This window comes from Pollachius pollachius (genome assembly GCF_949987615.1).
Source record: "Pollachius pollachius genome assembly, chromosome: 2".
In the NCBI taxonomy this organism is placed as follows: Eukaryota; Metazoa; Chordata; class Actinopteri; order Gadiformes; family Gadidae; genus Pollachius; species Pollachius pollachius.
In genome coordinates this window covers 34705337-34723120 of record NC_136935.1, presented here as the reverse complement: position 1 = coordinate 34723120, position 17784 = coordinate 34705337, and the positions used below count along the sequence as shown (strand labels likewise).

General features: G+C 51.4%; 1 protein-coding gene across 4 annotated transcripts in view; it reads right to left on the bottom strand.

Annotated features, from left to right (window-relative positions):
• Positions 1–3579: 3579 nt before the first annotated feature.
• Positions 3580–17784, bottom strand: part of LOC307070625 (rho GTPase-activating protein 7-like) — a gene marked incomplete at its 5' end in the record, with an annotated part of 92598 nt that continues 78393 nt past the window's right edge. For all 4 annotated transcript variants that reach the window (XM_079729184.1, XM_079729186.1, XM_079729185.1 and 1 more), the window contains 10 exons: positions 3580–4208; positions 4336–4509; positions 4682–4899; positions 6054–6269; positions 7700–7814; positions 9045–9261; positions 10163–10370; positions 11383–11542; positions 14793–14972; positions 16081–17784. The exon at positions 16081–17784 is cut by the window's right edge and continues 95 nt beyond it. In XM_079729184.1, the coding sequence (XP_079585310.1) occupies positions 4109–4208; positions 4336–4509; positions 4682–4899; positions 6054–6269; positions 7700–7814; positions 9045–9261; positions 10163–10370; positions 11383–11542; positions 14793–14972; positions 16081–17784 (3292 nt within the window). In that variant the 3' untranslated portion in view covers positions 3580–4108. The remainder of the gene's footprint in view (positions 4209–4335; positions 4510–4681; positions 4900–6053; positions 6270–7699; positions 7815–9044; positions 9262–10162; positions 10371–11382; positions 11543–14792; positions 14973–16080) is intronic.

The following is a 17784-nucleotide window of genomic DNA, read 5'->3' as shown; positions in this document are numbered from 1 at the left end:
GTCCAGCGCAGTGTTCCTCTCTGCGTGAGGCCGCGTGACCCTCTCACCTCACCGCCAGCTGGTATTTGGCGCGGCGGTGGGACTTCTCGTGGTTAAACGCGACTACTCGCTCACTTCGTTAGGAGGTTAAGCTAAGGTCTCAGGGCTCTGTTGATACTGCTAAAAATACACTTTTCACAAACCTACACATCCATGACACACACACACACACACACACACAACCAAAACCATGACACACACACAAACACAACCACGACACACACATAACCATGACAAACATACATACACACATGTTTTTGCCCTAACCATTACACACACAACCATTACTCCAACTCTGAGGCTCACCTCTAGTATCATAAAGTGCCATGATAGTTCCTAATAGGCAGCCCCTTACCAAGGTCTAATGATAACCAGCATTGGGTCACCTTCTCTGGTTTAAACCCCTGATCTGCAGAGGCGTGGGGTGTGAGATTCATGTTTTGTTAGCCCACTGTCTATGTCGGTGTAATAAGTATGTTAGGCTAACATAGCATGCTAGCACGTACACCTGTACACATGTACATACACTGCAGGTCTCTTCTTAAAAAGAGAACTTGAAGAGGAAATCAAATACAAAACAAAACCCTTTCCAAATAACAGACCTCCAAGCCCGCGGTCCCGGGCCTCGCAACGTTAAAGACGTTGAAGAAGCTGAAGGTACTTTCCACAAGGCCAAGGGCAGAGGGAGTGCAGGCAGGGACTTGAACACTAGAGCTAGATAAGGCACAGTGTGTATGTTCAGCGCTGGCACCGTACCACCGGAGAAACACAAACACCTCACACATACATACCCTTACCCCTCAGCCAATCAGAGCCCCCTGACACCATGCACATACAGACATGCCAAGTCCCATTCCCCACCTCCTGGGTGGCCAGATGTGTCCGCTTATTGTTATCTCCACGGCGACTACACGTGGCTGTTGGCACCCAGTGGGTTGTGCTGTGTGTTGTGTGTCTTTGCGTCTGTGTGTCTCCTTGCATTAGAGGGATTCTTATTGAGTGGGTGTACGATGGTGTGCTTGTGTGCGTGTGTGTGTGTGTGTGTGTGTGTGTGTGTGTGTGAGTGTGGGTGTCCATGCATGTGTGTGTGTGCATGGTGTGTGTGTGTGCATTTGTGCATATGTGTACTACCGTCTGTATGCATGCAACACACATACTAGGTCAGTTTTTTATCATCCAATTGACCTACCATGTTTGCCAAATCCCATGAACTCCCTTGTGTGTGTGCGTTTGAGTGAGTGTGTGTCTATCTGTGATGTTTCTCCCACACAGAGACGTTCCTGTTGGTGGATTAGAGGGTCCCTGTTTGGAGCGATTCCCCCAGGACAGAGCAGCCCACAGCAGCTAGACTACTGACAGAGAAGCCCTCTTTTCCAGAGAGGGCTCTTCAAGACCTGGAAGGAGCAGAATGTACTATTCTGACAAATATACCGATTGTAAGTCGCTTTGGATAAAAGCGACTGCTAATTGCCCTAAATGTATATGTACTTTTGGACAGGCCTGGCTATGTCTCTACAACTCTGCTGTACTGCCTTTAAGGTTTAATTACGCATATCTCAAGCATGGGGACAAACACGCCACAAACGTGGTGTTATTTCAAGTTGTGTACTGGGATTTAGTTGTATTGTCTTTGGTGTTATTTGAATCTTTGTGCTGAAAAATGCACTTAAAATGTTTGTTTATGTAAAATCACCCTTCAGTCGGTTTCCAGTTGGTGGTTTAAAATGAATATGGTTATGTTCATTAAATCTAAATGTTCTCCTTGTTTTGTGGCCTCGTCTCCCAGACAAACCTGCAATGCCTGCCAATATAATCCATTAAAGTGCTTGATTGTTAGTTCCATGATTAACAGCCAGATAGAAAAGGTTGGATGTGGCTTTTCCATGTATCTGAAAAGCCTTAAAATAAGCAAAGCCTATTAAGCAATAGTCTGCCATGCTAGCCTAAAAATAATATTAATATGGTCTTTTGAAGTTTAAATATCTCTGCTCTTTATCCCAGACAAGAGATTAGTATCAACATAAGACAACAGCTTTTTTTTAATACATTTAATAGTGCACTGTGATTAACCTGTACAGAAATAATATTAATAAAAAAGATAAAACATTTGTTCATTTCTGTAACGTAGAACTTAACATTTACAATAAAATAGGATGGTATGATACAAAAAACAAAACATTTATCTGAGGTATAAATACATTTACTTTAAATTAACTGTCATTGTCATGCGTTACGCTCTTTTGGCGGCGAGTGTTATCAATGTACATGATATGAACAATGGCTTAGTAAATTAATCACACAACGCTCAAACTGGAAGCAGTGACGCCTCAGACTGGAATACACACATCAATTACAGGATGAAGGTTGTTATGAGGATTTAAATACTTCATGTGAACACTGACAAACATGACACGAGACACAAGCTTACGCATAGATCCAATGTTCCTTCTTTTTTCAAAACCAAAACTAACATTCCCAGTGCCCTCTCTTCCTTACAGTAAAACCTGTAAACCTGACACCTTTATAAAAGGACCGTCTCCCTGTGTGACCTGCCTCGTTCTTTCTTTAACGGCCAGCGTGAGGTTTCCTTTGCAAGTTAACAGTGCATTCAGCTTTTTGTCTTTTCCATATTCCCTATGAACAAAATACTAATGAAGGAATATTTTGTTTTGCGCAAGATTATTTCCGTCTACAAACTACTTGAAATATGTGAGATTTGGCTGTGCTTATAACATCTGTGAGTTAATTTTCCTCACATTGTTATCATTGGTAACGCTGTGTTTTCTCTTCCAACATGTATCTACAATATTCTATATTCTATTTCCGTTTCTCCACGTTTGGTCCCTCAGAACTTGTGGTCTTTGCATTTACTTTTTCCTGATTGCGTGGACGCAACTTTTGATTTGGCAAACATCGGGGCCCTCATTCACAAATATTTCTGTGACTACAAATACGCCTACAACAATCTGTATTTAAAAGGTCTGACAATTATGACGGAAACACAACAGACGAAAGACAAATGTAAGCTTTTGAGCTGCTCATCCTGTTTTGTGTGAATTTGCACGTGCAGATTACAACTGATTGCCCCTTGGCAAATAAGGTCCATTCTTAAAACATTGCTTGTGATTTGTGAACCAGCCACCAATACTTTGTTTTCATTCTTACCACCTGCCGTCACCTAGCAACATCCTCTCTATATATTACATCCCATAATGGGCATCGACAGCAAATGTGTGCCACCCCTCAATCGATCGATGATGTACGGTGTCTCTCTTTCTCTCTCTCTCTCTCTCTAATCTATGCTTCGCTGAAACAGAAGAAGGGACGTGTGGAACACAAGACAAGATACACAGATATTGTGGACTGTTTCAGAGTACTGTATCTACATGCTATACTGCACCTGGAAGACAGTGCAAGGAAAAGAAAATATATATTCATATATACGTGTATCCATTTGGCGACTTGAAACATATGCCTCAACAAACTCAATCATAAGCACCTTGCTCCCCCCCCCCCCCCCCCCCCACACACACACACACACACATACACACACACACACACACACACACACACACACACACACACACACACACACACACACACACACAAACACACACACACACACACACACACACACACACACACAAAAGATAAGATAAAATATCTCCCCTTTGCTTCTCAGAAGCAATAGCATCCTTTGGTCAAAGGTTTGAACCCTCACTTCCTGTGTCCATGATTTCATATCCTGTGGCCGACATTGATTCAATTTCTTTTCCAGAGAAGAAGAAATATATCCGTCCTCCTCGGAACTTTCCACTGTATAAGTTCTTGAGAAGTTCCAGGATAAGAAAAGATAATTTGACGCACAGACAGAAAAAGTCCTTCAGTCCAAACAATGTGGATGGAGATTGTCCTTTAAATATTCATATATATATGGAGACTTGGATTCCTCATATTCACTCATAGGAGACACTGTATGAAGGCCGGATGGGCCCAGGGGTGTGGCCTCCAGGGCTTTGAGGCAGGCCGTGCGACGGCCGTGTGGAGAGAAGAGATCTGGGCTCCTGTTTTACTTGTCCATCGGTACGGTGAAGGAGTCGCGTATTCTAACCACTTCTGCTGCACACAGGTGTCCGTACAGCTTGTTGTACCACTCTGGGAATCGACCCCTGGACCATAGGGAAGAGGGAGAGAGAGAGAGAGAGAGAGAAAGAGAGAGAGAGAGAGGCTAAGTTAGTCGAGTGAAAAGAACTGATTCATAAGTGGCCTCCTGTCTCCGTGACCCCGCCGTCTCACCTGCAGTCGGTCCTGGAGATGTGCGTGAGGCGGGACTTGTTGTTTCCACAGGGCTCGATGAAGTAGCGCGACGTCAGCACGTTGGCGCGCACGCCCAGCGCCGGCGCCCCCTGGTGGTCCACGGAGGTACACACCAGGGCACACGCGCCTTTAGGGAGGTCTGTCACCCACGTCCTGCAGGGGGGAGGAGGGGGGAGAGGTGTGCAGTGTTAATAATACAGAATCATATAGGAGGACAGACAGACAGACAGACAGACAGACAGACAGACAGACAGACAGACAGACAGACAGACAGACAGAGAGAGAGAGAGAGCATGAGACAGTGCGGGTGATCGACTGCTCTGACCTGAGCACCAGGTGGTCCGTGGTGGGGTGGGGGGCCATGCTGGCCCGGACGTACTGGTACACCTCTGTCCTCTCGTCCAGTGTCTCCAGCACCCTGCTCTCCACGAGGTCCTCATCCCAGCGGCCCTGCTCTCGCAGCACCCTGGTCAGCACCTCCTCGGGCCCCGCCGGCACCTCCAGGGTCACCTTCCAGAGCCGCAGGGGGGAGCCGTCATGCACCTGGGGGGGGGAGGGGAGAGCCTCAGTCAGGGTGGGTGGGTGGGGGGTGGTAATGAACACGGTAATGTAATGGTGCTGAAGTACCCCTGTTTGATTATTTACTCATCCACTTTATCCACAATGCAGATGGCTAGGGTTGGGGGGGGGGGTTTGAGTTTGATATTCTACATTATTCAAGTGGTTTATTCCAGTGAACTCTAAAGTAGTGTATGTTAGATTAGGGTGTTTTAGGGTGTGTTAGGCTAAGATACCTGGCTAATTCAGCTGACTGGTTCTTCCTGTGCGTTGATATAAACACACTCTCTCTCTCTCTCTCTCTCTCTCTCTCTCTCTCTCTCTCTCTCAGCTAGTGGGAGCCATGACTTCACCCAGGGGCCCCTTGACATCTGACACACAGGAAATGGGCGGTCCGGATTGACTGCATGTACGTAAGCCGGAGAGAGAGAGCGAGAGAGAGAAAGATAGAGAAGGGGAGGTCGTGAGAGTAAGAGTGGTAGTATAGAGAGAGATTGGTGAAAAGAGAGAGAGGGGGGAGGTTAAGGGATGGAGAGCTGGCGCTATGATTGACCGCCTTGTGTCATTCCGGGATGGAAAGCAGAGCCGGAGCTGGGAATGGGAAGCGCAGTGCCAGGAGTGTTTCACAATCACACATATGGTCTTCCTCTACAGGAAACCCTCTCCTGAGAGAGAGAGAGAGAGAGAGAGCGAGAGCGAGAGCGAGAGAGAGAGAGAGAGAGAGAGAGAGAGAGAGAGAGAGACCACTAGAACGAGCGCGCAGGAACAGGAAATAGAAAAGGGTGTAGTTTTGTCCATTACATAACCAATAAGGGTTGTCACCGTGAGAACAAAGTGCTCGACATTTTCACGGCGAGATTGTGATTGCGCACGTATCCCGGGGGTTCTGACGCACTACACTTCACAACTGCTTCCACGCAACGTTGAAATGAGTGGAGTCGCCTGATTATAAAGACAACAGAGAAAGAGAGGGTGGGAGACCGAGGGCAAGGGGAAGAGTGTGTGAGAGAGAGGGAGCGTTAGAAAGGGAGCAAGAGAGGGAGAGAGAGAGAGAGAGAGAGAGAGAGAGAGAGAGAGAGAGAGTGAGAGAGAGAGAGAGAGAGCGACACAGACGCCACAACAATGCAACAAGTCCTCACCTTCTTGTAGGCCAGCTCGGCGTGCTCCGGGGTGGAGCAGCTGTCGTAACCCTTGAACTTGTCCTTGGCGTCCTTGAGCAGGGCGTCCAGGCTGTGCTGCAGGTACTCCCGGTAGCCCCCCGGCCCGCCCTCGGCCCCGCCCAGCTCCTCCAGCCTCAGGGGCAGCAGGGCCTGCTCCACGTACGAGTCCCTGCAGCGGCCCATCTCCTCCGGGATCTGAGGGGGGTAAAGGGCGGGGTCAGACCGGGGGGGTCAGGGACAACACCGTGAGGCTCACGGCCGCACCGTCCCATTGGGCTTCGGTTGTTGCTGTTGGAAACTTTGTCTGTTGTGGGACTTTGTTTTTCTTTTGGTTAAATTTTTTGGTACGCCGCGACTTCCTCCCCGCCCCGTTTATTTGATGTGTCGATATCAGCTGTTATCAGTTATTATGCATTCGTACCACTGTACAGGTGTTTTATCATGGTTGCTTTATTCAGTGGCGTCTGTTGTCTTGCCATGTTAATGGTTGCTGTCCGGAAGTTAAGGTTTTCAGATGGCCGAGAAATCTCAGCCCGTCTGTCTGTCTGTCTGTCTGTCTGTCTGTTTGTCTGTCTGTCTGTCTGTCTGTCTGTCTGTCTGTCTGTCTGTCTGTCTGTCTGTCTGTCTGTCTGTCTGTCTGTCTCTCTGTCTGTCTGTCTGTCTGTCTGTCTGTCTGTCTGTCTGTCTGTCTGTCCGACTGTCCGTTCAGGTCGGCAGGTTTGTTACTAACCACCTACAGGGAAAGATCATGGTCGGGACTCGAGAGACCATCAACTGAATCCACACACATGACCAAGCTATCGAGCCGCCGTAGATCGTTATCTCGATGGCTCGAGACAGGTAACTCCCTGACAAGCCAACAGTGTTGCCTGATAAGCCGGTTTCTTCCTCCAGCATTTGCAACTGATTTCCCCCCCTGAGCTATGGGATGCTGGGATGGGTTCGACTGACTTTGTGTCACTCGTGAAAAAAAGAAAACGTGATGCACAAAAACAAAACGCATCCTGTTTTTCGTTGCCGATTAGCAAGCTAAGAAAATCTAATTAAAACAGAGGAAATTACGACCCGGACATCCCAAGTATGTCTCCTTAGCATCACATGATTTCATAAATCGAATCAGGAGATGGCAATTAGGTAGAAAATGTAATGAACTTTGTCGTTTGTGTTAGCTCGTATAATCTGGAAGAGAGCGAGATAACCTCAGCCAATAAGGCTAAAGTCAGAGGCTAATGTCAGGTTTGTCGTTTGGTCCTTGAGCTAAAGAGGAGAGCCGAGTGCAGAATGTCAGGTTGCCTTTTTGTCCTTAAGCACCCTGTGGCTGCAATGGTTCACCAGGCATGGCACAGGTGTTATATAATTGTGTGCGTGTGCGTGTGGGGGGGATGTATACACGACAAACAGCTACTCAAGAGGCCTGTAGTGAATAGGGGCAGAGCGAGGCGTGTGTTAAGATGGGTTCGTCCTTGAATTCCCCAGGCAAGGCTCCCCGAAATGTCTTGTTTTTTTGACAATCAACTAACCTAGCAGCTACTCCAATACAAATGGCATGCTAAACGACTCAATGTGAACATAACGCTGTGAATTCCTAGCCCGTGCGCACACGCTACATGTGAGTGCCTACTGACCCGGAAGAGCTTCCTGCACTCCTGGATCATGTGGGCCAGGCCGTGGGTGGCGGCCAGGTTCTCGTTCAGGTCCCGCTGGTCGGGCTTCCCCAGGGTGGGCTTCCTGTTCATCACCCTGTGACCCCAGGAAGGGAAAGGTATGGAGAGATAACAGAACGGAACTCATTAGGATCGAGACGGAGAGACAGTGCTTATATCATAGGACCAAGACAGAGAGACAGTGCTTATATCGTAGGACCAAGACAGAGAGACAGTGCTTATGTCATAGGACCAAGACAGAGAGACAGTGCTTATATCGTAGGACCAAGACAGAGAGACAGTGCTTATATCATAGGACCAAGACAGAGAGACAGTGCTTATATCATAGGACCCAGACAGAGAGACAGTGCTTATATCGTAGGACCAAGACAGAGAGACAGTGCTTATATCGTAGGACCAAGACAGAGAGACAGTGCTTATGTCATAGGACCAAGACAGAGAGACAGTGCTTATATCGTAGGACCAAGACAGAGAGACAGTGCTTATGTCATAGGACCAAGACAGAGAGACAGTGATTATATCGTAGGACCAAGACAGAGAGACAGTGCTTATATCATAGGACCAAGACAGAGAGACAGTGCTTATATCATAGGACCAAGACAGAGAGACAGTGCTTATATCGTAGGACCAAGACAGAGAGACAGTGCTTATATCATAGGACCAAGACAGAGACAGTGCTTATATCATAGGACCAAGACAGAGACAGTTCTTATATCATAGGACCAAGACAGAGAGACAGTACTTATATCATAGGACCAAGACAGAGAGACAATACTAATATAGACCAACCATAAGACCAAGCCGAGAGAAAGAAAGACTGAATCAAACAAAATAAATTAGAAAAAAAAAGGAAAGAAAGAAAGGTTTCACAACCACTATATCTCACCTGTCTTGTCTGTCAGAGTCAACACATGCTATCTATTGTGAGCATAACTAGGACATGTGAAGAGGGTTATGTTATGCATTGATTTATCACTCTCTCTCTCTCTCAAGATGTGCTCTCTTCCTTTCCCCCAACGCGCTGTTCTTCCCCCACAACAGTATCCTGCTCTTTTGTTTCTTTACTTTGACCTTTTCCTGTTTTCAAAATGTTAAGTCCCTTTTACCTACACACACACAACACACACACACACACACACACACACACACACACACACACACACACACACACACACACACACACACACACACACACGCACGCACACACACACACACACACACAAACTCACAAGCACATACCCAGGTGCGCAAATATGCCCGCACACACATAAACACACACTCCCCCGACCCAGAACCCCCCCCTCACCGGGGCGAGGAGCTCTCCTTGCGGCGCAGCGTGTTGAGGTGGAAGAGCGAGGGCGCCAGGCACACGGCCAGGTTGGTGGGGGTCATCTGGTTCTCGCCCACGCTGGCCGTCACGTCGCTCAGCAGGCACAGCAGCGTGTGCAGCGCGTCACGGGACTCGTCGGGCAGCAGCAGCACCGCCGCGCGCACCGCCTGCAGACGCAGCTCCTTGGGCATGTCTGGGGGGGGGGGAGAGGGGGGGGGGGTGGAGGTACGAGGAGGTGAGCTGTTCATCAGGGAACCACCGACACAGACATGTTCGGGCCCTCGCGTGGGGCCTGCGATGCAGATGGCAAGATGGCGGACCCGCGTCTGGTGGTTTGCGAGCTAGCGTGGTGAAAAATGAGCTAGCTCACCGGTGATCCTAGAGCAAGATCTTGTGTTGCGTTTCGTTTCGTTTCCTATGTTGTTCGCGCTCACCGTTTTCTCATTCACAGGTATATATATCTCCTTCTGTTGGCTTTTTGTAATCAGGAGTGTGTTAAATCACTGTATACATTACCATCCTAGTACTTGTATGAATTTGGGGCCCACTGAGTACTTGAACCCATTTGACAGAACAATGCGGGCGCTACAGTGCAAGCCTGGATGGACGGGGCCGGGCACTATGACATCATTACACAGGCATTTCCTGCGCTGCTCGTGTTTGTTTTCCTGCTGAGTGTTTCGTAAGCGGCCCTCGACAAGCAGCTCTGGAATATTACCAACGTGTGTGTTCCTTCACTGTGTTCAACACATATGTCTTAACGCAACGCTGTGGATGGTAAGAGGTTAGGGAACAGACGGAAGATGGGGTTGTGTTTATACGTACACAGTCATTGAGTGTGTATGCGTGTGGTTGTGGGATTCCCAGTTTGCTACACACTCTTTAGAAAGAGGTGTCCCTACAAAGTATTAAGCCCACCCTTACATTGGTACATAAGTGGGATGGGGTCTGACAGTTAGCCAAACACTCTTGGGAAAATTTCTTTACAAAGATGGTGAGGTATCCCTACAAGGTTTTATATAAAGTGTGTGTGTGTGTGTGTGTGTGTGTGTGTGTGTGTGTGTGTGTGTGTGTGTGTGTGTGTGTGTCCTTACATTGGTAGATCTGGAGGAAGGTCTCGGACAGTTTGCTGGTGAGCAGGGGCTCCGGAAGGTCCCGGAAGTACTGCTTTAGCATGTCTGCGACGTCGTAAGCCGATTGGCCCTCGTAGCTGACTCCTCCCCCGTCCGCGCCGCACGCCTCGTTCATCTGCCTCAACGCTTGGATACGAGATTTAACGCCTGACTTCCGGAAGAGACCCACCTGGTTAGAGATAGAGACACAGACGGACGACAAGAGCAGAAGGAACAGTTCAAAATCAAGAAGCTATGGTAGTGTAATGAGAAGATCATTACATCTCCTCATGTAACACAACGCGAGACACACAACACGTCTTGTTTTGACAACTGTGAGGCCCCCCTGACCCCTGATGTATTTTTACCAGAACATTCTGACGTTGTGTGTAAACAGAGTTACATCACAAGTGAACAAACTGTTCATGCTGGTATTTATAAGTCCATCTCCCCCCCCCCCCCTCCTCCCCTGCTCGTGGGCATTCTCCCCTGCCCTGAAGGTTAACCATGACCTAATGGAGTGGCCTTTCTTATGGCTTCACAACACCACCACCCGGTCGCCGAGGCGGGGGGGGGGGGGGGCTCATTCTGGCCGCCGGGGCCAGGGAGTACTCCCCCTGCGTTCTGAGGGACAGAGGCTCCTTGTCCTCGCCGCTCTGCATGGGAGACACGCGGCGACGCTCGCATTCCTCCCCCCCCCACCCTCTCTTATTTTCTGCTCTTTACTCCGTGCTGAAATAGGCTTTCTTTTCCCGTCATGTCTTTCTTTTTGTTTACAGCCCCAGCCTTTGGTCACGCCATGAAAGATGGGATTGTCTCTTGGTGTACATGAAATCATAAAATAGAAACTCGATTCAGGAACGTACGGATCTATTTGATCTAGGATCTATTTGGAGGATTGTTGTTGGAGGTATTGAGAGTGTGCGATCTGCAACACTTTAAAACATAAGTTCCAGTGGCCACAAGTGTCCCTTGGCATCCCATCCCTGACGGAATGCCTTAACTTATCTGTGTGTGCGTGTTGTATATGTTTGTGTGTGTGTGCGTGTGTTTATGTGTGTGTGTGTGTGTGTGTGTGTTTGTGTGTATGTTACATGGTTCAGGCAGTGTGTATGTGTGTTCCGTGGTCCAGACATTGTGTATGTGTGTGTTTGTGTGTGTTTGTGTGCCTGCATGCTTCTGTGTGTGTGTGTGTGTGTTACCTGGTCCAGACAGTGGTTGCGGAGGTACCGCATGGCCTGCTGGATGCCCTGGGGGAGGGGCTGTCCGGACCGCTGGACGTTGACTTGCAGAGGCACCCCGAACACGTTCTTGTCCTTGTAGTCACGCACCTTCACCCGCTTCATAAACTTAGGCACCGCCCTGCAACACACACACACACACACACACACGTAAGCCTCCTGCTATACGGCTCATTGACCAATGGAAACGGCCGTTAAGGCTGTGAAGTGTTTCCACAGGTGACTCGTTATGCAACTGTGATCTGTACGTTGATCTCCCAGTACACACACACACATATGCGCACACTCACACACAAAATAACACACATAAACACACACACACACACACACACACACACACACACACACACACACACACACACACACACACACACACACACACCCTGCTATGTCCCATAATGTGCCCTGGTCCTGACGGCCAGCAGCAGTGTAACTGGATAGGATTACATTGTAACTGACACTGAGATTGTGTGTGCATTTAGCTATTGTTTGTACATGCACATGTGACATGTTTGTCTGTGTGTGTTTTGTACGCCTGTACGTTTGACGTGTGTGTGTGTGGGTGTACATTCACACGGTGTGTGTGTGTGTGTGTGTGTGTGTGTGTGTGTGTGTGTGTGAGTGTGTATGTGTGAGCAATGGATGCATCCAGCGGGGGCGCACTGTCACCAGGTTTATGAGGGGAAAAGTAAACACCAGCTATCAGGACAATAGAGGGGGGGGAGGGTAGAGCACACCACCTCAGGGTGTTAAAAGAGGAGGGAGCCGCTGCTTTTATACATCCGCTCCGTGTCTGTCTCACCAACCCCACAACCAATATTACAGCTGTGTGTGTGTGTGTGTGTGTGTGTGGGTGTGTGTGTGTGTGTGTGTGTGTGTGTGTGTATGTGTGTGCACCACAATGTGTTTATAAGCCCCACGAAACCAAGACTGAGTTTGTCTCCAGCTCGTGACCGGTGGCATAATAAGGTAGGCCTGTATGTGTGTTTAAAGTGTATGTGTGTGTGTGTTGGTATACATCTGGTCCCTCTCTCTCACTACACACATATATATATATATATATATATATATATATATATGAATATAATCGGCAACCACCAGGTTGGTGGATGTCAGTGCTGGTCGATTTATGAGAATATTCATACTGGATTATTTATTTATGTGAGTGTGTGTGTGTGTGTGATGTGCGAGTGTGTGTGTGTGTGTGAATGCGAGTGCGCACGTGTGTGTGTGTGTGTGTGTGTGCGCGTGTGTGTGAGTGGGAGTGCGTGCGCGTGTGGGTGTGTGTGTGTGTATGAGTGTGAGAGTGGAGTGTGGGTGTGTGTGTGTGTGTGTTTGATGTGTGAGTGCACTCGCGTGTGTGTGTGTGTGAGTGTGTGTGTGTGTGAGTGTGTGTGTGAGTGTGAGAGTGGCGTGTGTGTGAGTGTGTGTGTGAGTGTGAGAGTGAAGTGTGTGTGTGTGTGTGTGTGTGTGTGTGTGTGTGAGGGTGTGCCTGAGGTTTGCGTGAGGTATGGGCGTTGGCGACAGCGGTGTGCCTGCGTACAGGCGTCTGTCAGGCGGTGTTTTCACACGGCTCCACAGCCCCGCGTGCTGAAGGAGGCTGCCCTGTTACGCTCCCAGCCTGGAATCCTGACTATGCGCCGCCACCAGGAGCTAACAAGAGGCTTCTCTGTGTTCCAAAGAGCCGCTCCGCAGGCCTCGGGCTCCGTCATAAGACGCTCATAACTCCCCCGGGAGCGTCAAGGGAGATATAATGCCGTTTCTGTTTGGTGTTGGTGGTGGCGGTATGGGCTGGGCTTGGTTGGAGGGGTAGGAGCGGGCTGGTGTTGGAGGGGGAGTGCTGGTGGAGATGTGGGGGTGAGGGGTGGTAGGGTTGGCTGTGATGTCGGGCTGGGGGAGGAGTAGAGCTGGTGCTGGAGGTAATGGTAACGGTGGCGGTTGGAGATATATTGGGAGCGATAGTGTTGCTAACGGTGGTGTTCGGGACTCCAATTGAAGACACGAAGGCAACTGTGACTCTCTTTTTTTAATTTGTAATTAATTCATTTGAAATGAAAACAAAAAGAGAAAAACACGGAAAAGATTGAAGCCACAACGACGGCGCGACGGCGCTGGGTTCGATGGAATTGTTAACGGGGGTCGGCGTGCAGGGTTTCAGCGTTGACAGGTCCGTCAAGTGTGGGGGGGGGGGGGGGGGAGATATGGGACAGAGCAAGAAGGACGAGGAACAAAGGAAAAAGAGAAACGAAAACAAGGACTGGAAGAGGAGTGTGAGTCAGGGTGGGGGGACCCAGGGGGGGGTCAAGCTAACATACAATCACTTAAGGAAAGGTGACACTGGATATGTGAGAGTTGTCACGCGAGGCTAGACCAGCCGACAGGCAGTGTCAAATAATTATGGCTCAAAGCCCATACTCAAGTGACTGTCGTCAGGTCGCAAAGGCCGTCGTAACTGTCGCCGGCATCTTTAATAATCACACATAAACGCTGGAAAAAGTTCTCATGAGATAGTTGTGGCAACAGGCCTGTGTTGTGTCTTTTCAACGCCCGGCTCTTCTGTTGGGCGGACAGCCGGTGTTGTTATGAGCGTGCCTAAACAACGACAGATGTCCCAGATGGCCGTGTTTCACGGCCACTAACAGTTGGGAAAAATAAATCATGTTTAGTGTAACCAGGCTTAAGGGTTACACGAGAAAGCGCGCGCGCAAGAGAGAGAGAGAGAGAGAGAGAGAGAGAGAGAGAGAGAGAGAGAGAGAGAGAGAGACAGAGGGAGGGAGTGAAAGACAGAGGGGTAGAGGGAAAAAGAGAGAGAGTGAGAGAGACAGGACAAAGAAAGTCTGGGTATTTAATGGGCAATTGGGAAGGTGAGATGATGTCCGGTGTTTTTAAGGTGAGCGTTAAAATGGCGGCTGGTCATGGGATAATTGCTGGGAGCGGCGAGTCGGAGCCCCGGGCTGTCATTCCAACGCCGTGCGTGCCGACCGCTCTGATTGCCCCCGTGGAGGAAGAAACTCCAAAAAAAACACGACATACAACCCAGCCCGGCAATTACCATCCCTGGGAAAAGAATGTGTAACTCAAGTCTCCCTGCCAGCCGCCAGCACCAGGCTGGGCTGGGACGCAGATGGACGGGAGCGAGGTGGCTTCATGGGAGCAAGGGGGAGAGGGGGGCTTATAGAAAAAAAGAATGGATTTGGGGGTAATAAGGGAGGGAGAGCGACAGCTGAACGAAACGGAATCCGTTCGGAGGTGTGATGAGCCACATGTAAGCAGCATGTTTTAGAGCATGTGTGTACGGCCGTCTCTCTCACTCACACACACACACACAGTCTCTGAACCAAGGCCGCTGTCTTGGGTGTGTGGGCACTTACCAGCTGAAGCCGTGCTTGTTTGTGGGCGTGTGTCTCTCCAGCAGCGCGGTGAGCTTCAGCAGGGACAGCTTCTGCACCAGGTTCATCTGCAGCACCGACTGGCAGCCGATCTGGAGCTGGGCCGACGCCTGGCTGGGCCGGTGGGAGCTCTGGAAGCTAGGCCAGCGCAGCTTCTGAGGCCTGGGGGGCAGGGCGGGGGAGAGGTGGTGGAGGAGGTGGAGGGAGATGGGGGGGAGATGGAGGGGGAGATGGGGGAGAGGTGGAGAGAAGAGGAGGAGAGATGGGAGAAGGAGAAGAGATGGAGGATGAGGAGTAGGAGGAGATGGATGGGGTGGCGGGTGGAGGAGAAGGTGGAGGTTGAGATGGAGGAGATAAGGAGATGAACAGGGGAGATGAAGAAGAGGAGATGGAGTAGATAGAAGGGGAAATCAAAAAAGGGAATGGATGAAATGTTAATTCTGGAAAATCAAAAGGGTGCATTCTGACTTTCCATCGTCCTTACACTTTATTATTAAATTCCTAGTTCATGAGCCAAGCCTTTTCTACACAAATTGTTAAAGACCCAAGGACATGTCAACAACTTCAACATATTTCAAGTGCAGGAGCCTAATTGTTTTGTTTTTATGTTGATGGTTGATTTATACACAGATCAATTAACAGGCGGCCCTTAAAATTAGAACCCGCTTCCCGAAATGCACTTCAGACTGCGGGCCGCTGCTTAGCTGAATAACCATGGAATCGCCAAGGAAACCGAGAAACATCCCGGAGGTTACGTAAGGAAAGACGTCTCCAAGCGTCCCCTGATATATCCTTCCAAGAGAATTCCTCTCTTTGTTTTTAAACATCAGTAATTCTTGCCCTCCTCTTGCCTTTGGGCATTCATCTTGTCATTCTGTCTCTCTCTCCCTCGAAGGTGGCTTTGTTTCCGGGACTATTCATGGCTCGGAGGGAGCACTTGGCAGAACAGTTGTTGTTGGGCCAGAGGAAAACTTTTCAGTCGCCCGTTTAGCATGCATTCCCAAAACATCCGTATCCACGTTTTATTTGTGCCTCGTCACTAAGCGAGGCTGCGTCGTTGAACCCTTTCCAACACTGTTTCCTGGAACAGTCCTTATCCGTTAAGACATCAAGATCTCAACGCCCATCAATAAATGGATCGAAAGCTTTGCTGTCATTTGCTACTATATATCTTTGTATGAATATTTGCTAGACTCATGCCAACCCCTCCCTGCACATGAGCACACCACAAAAAATCACAACCACGGCGCTGGCGGTCCGGTCCACCCACCTGTTGGTGCGCGTGAGCGACGCCCCCACGCCAGAGTCCCTCCGCTCCCGCATCCCCTCCTCGCCCTCCCCCAGGGGGTTCCCCGTGCTATCCTGGTCGCTGCCTTGCTCCTCCAGCCGGTTCTGCAGTGGGGAGGACGGGCACGGCGACGCCGAGTCCAGCGCAGAGTCCGAGTCTCCCTCCTCCTCGTCCTCCTCGTCCTCCTCTTCGTCCTCCTCCTCCTCCTCCTCCTCCTCCCCCCCGGCCGTGGCGTCAGACCAGGCGTTGACGAATCGCTGCATGCCGCTGACGCGCTGCAGCACCTCGTCCAGCTTGCGTCCGTCTGCCGCCTCCTCCTCCTCGTCCCGGCGGGGGGGCACGTTGTCGTAGAAGCTCAGCCGGCCGTCGGAGCCCGCCGAGCCCGCCGAGCCGTGGCGTTGCCGCCGGCGACTGGGGCGGCCGCCCCGCAGCACCACCGGGTTGGCGTTGCTGTCCTCGTTGTTGTTGTTGTTACGGCTGCCGTCCTGCAGGGCCCTGGGGAACGTCCCGGGCTTGTGTCCCTCGGGGAGGAAGAAGAAGATGACCCGCTCCTCCTCCTCCTCCTCCTCCACGGCCGGCGGCTGGCTGGCTGTGCTGTCGCCGCGGTTGTTCCTGCGGTTCTGCTCGCTGACCCGGGGCCCGGAGCCAGCCGGGCCGGGGGCCGCCGCCGGGGCTGACTGGGGGGTCGGGGCCGTGGAGCCGGCGGTCCCGGCGGCGGCGGAGGTCTTGGACTGTTGCCGGAGGCTGAAGGGGTCGAAGCCCTCCAGGTACATCCCCCCGCGCTTGGTGGAGCCGGCCGCTGTGCTGTGGCTGCGCGCCCGTGTCACGGGGCTGGGCGTGCTGACGGTGCTGCCGCTGCTGGCCTCCGATTGGCTGCTGCCCGTGCTGCCCGTGCTGCCGTTGCTGTTCTGCGTGGAGTAGGGCACGCCGCGGTTGCGGTTGAGCGTCATGGTCTGCGCCGGGTTGCGGTGGTTGAGGTTGGCGATGTCCACGCAGTGCATTTGGGCCAGCTTGTCGTCGTCCAGCCCCTGCCGCGCCACGGGCCCGCTGATGTCCAGCTTCCCGCCGCTCGGCTTCTTCTTCCTCTTGGAGGAAGAGGAGGAGGAAGAGGCCGAGCGCAGGCGCAGGCTCTCCATCCTCTTGAGGAAGCTCTTGGCTCGGGAGCGCGTGCTCTTACCGCCTCCTCCTCCTCCCCCCCCCAGGCCGTTGTCCTCGGCCCCGCCCCCCGCCCGGTCCAGGCTGCCCTGGCGGCCCGTCCCGCCGAGCATGTCGAAGGTGAAGCGTCCCGTCAGCTCCAGCGGGGACGGCGGCGGCCCCCCGTCCGAGGTGGAGTCCTCGTTGGCGAAGCCCGAGCCGCCGGTGCCGGACGAGGAGCACATGCTCGCCACCGAGCCGGCGCGCGTGGCACCCGCCGCCGGCGACGCCCGCGCCGGGCCGGCCGATCCGGCGCGGCTCTTGTCGTCGCCGCCCGCCCTGCCGGCGCCGCCGCTCACGCTGCCGCCGCTGTGGATGGAGCCCCCCTCGGGCTGCTCACTGAGGTCCGTCAGCACGCTCTCCGAGCTGTGGCCCTCCCGCAGGGACGGCTGCGTGGTGGCGGCGGCGGAGGAGGTGGAGGCGGAGGCGGAGCAGCTCTGGTCGCGGGGCTGGGAGGAGAACTCCAGGCCGGTGAGGGAGGAAAAGACCTCC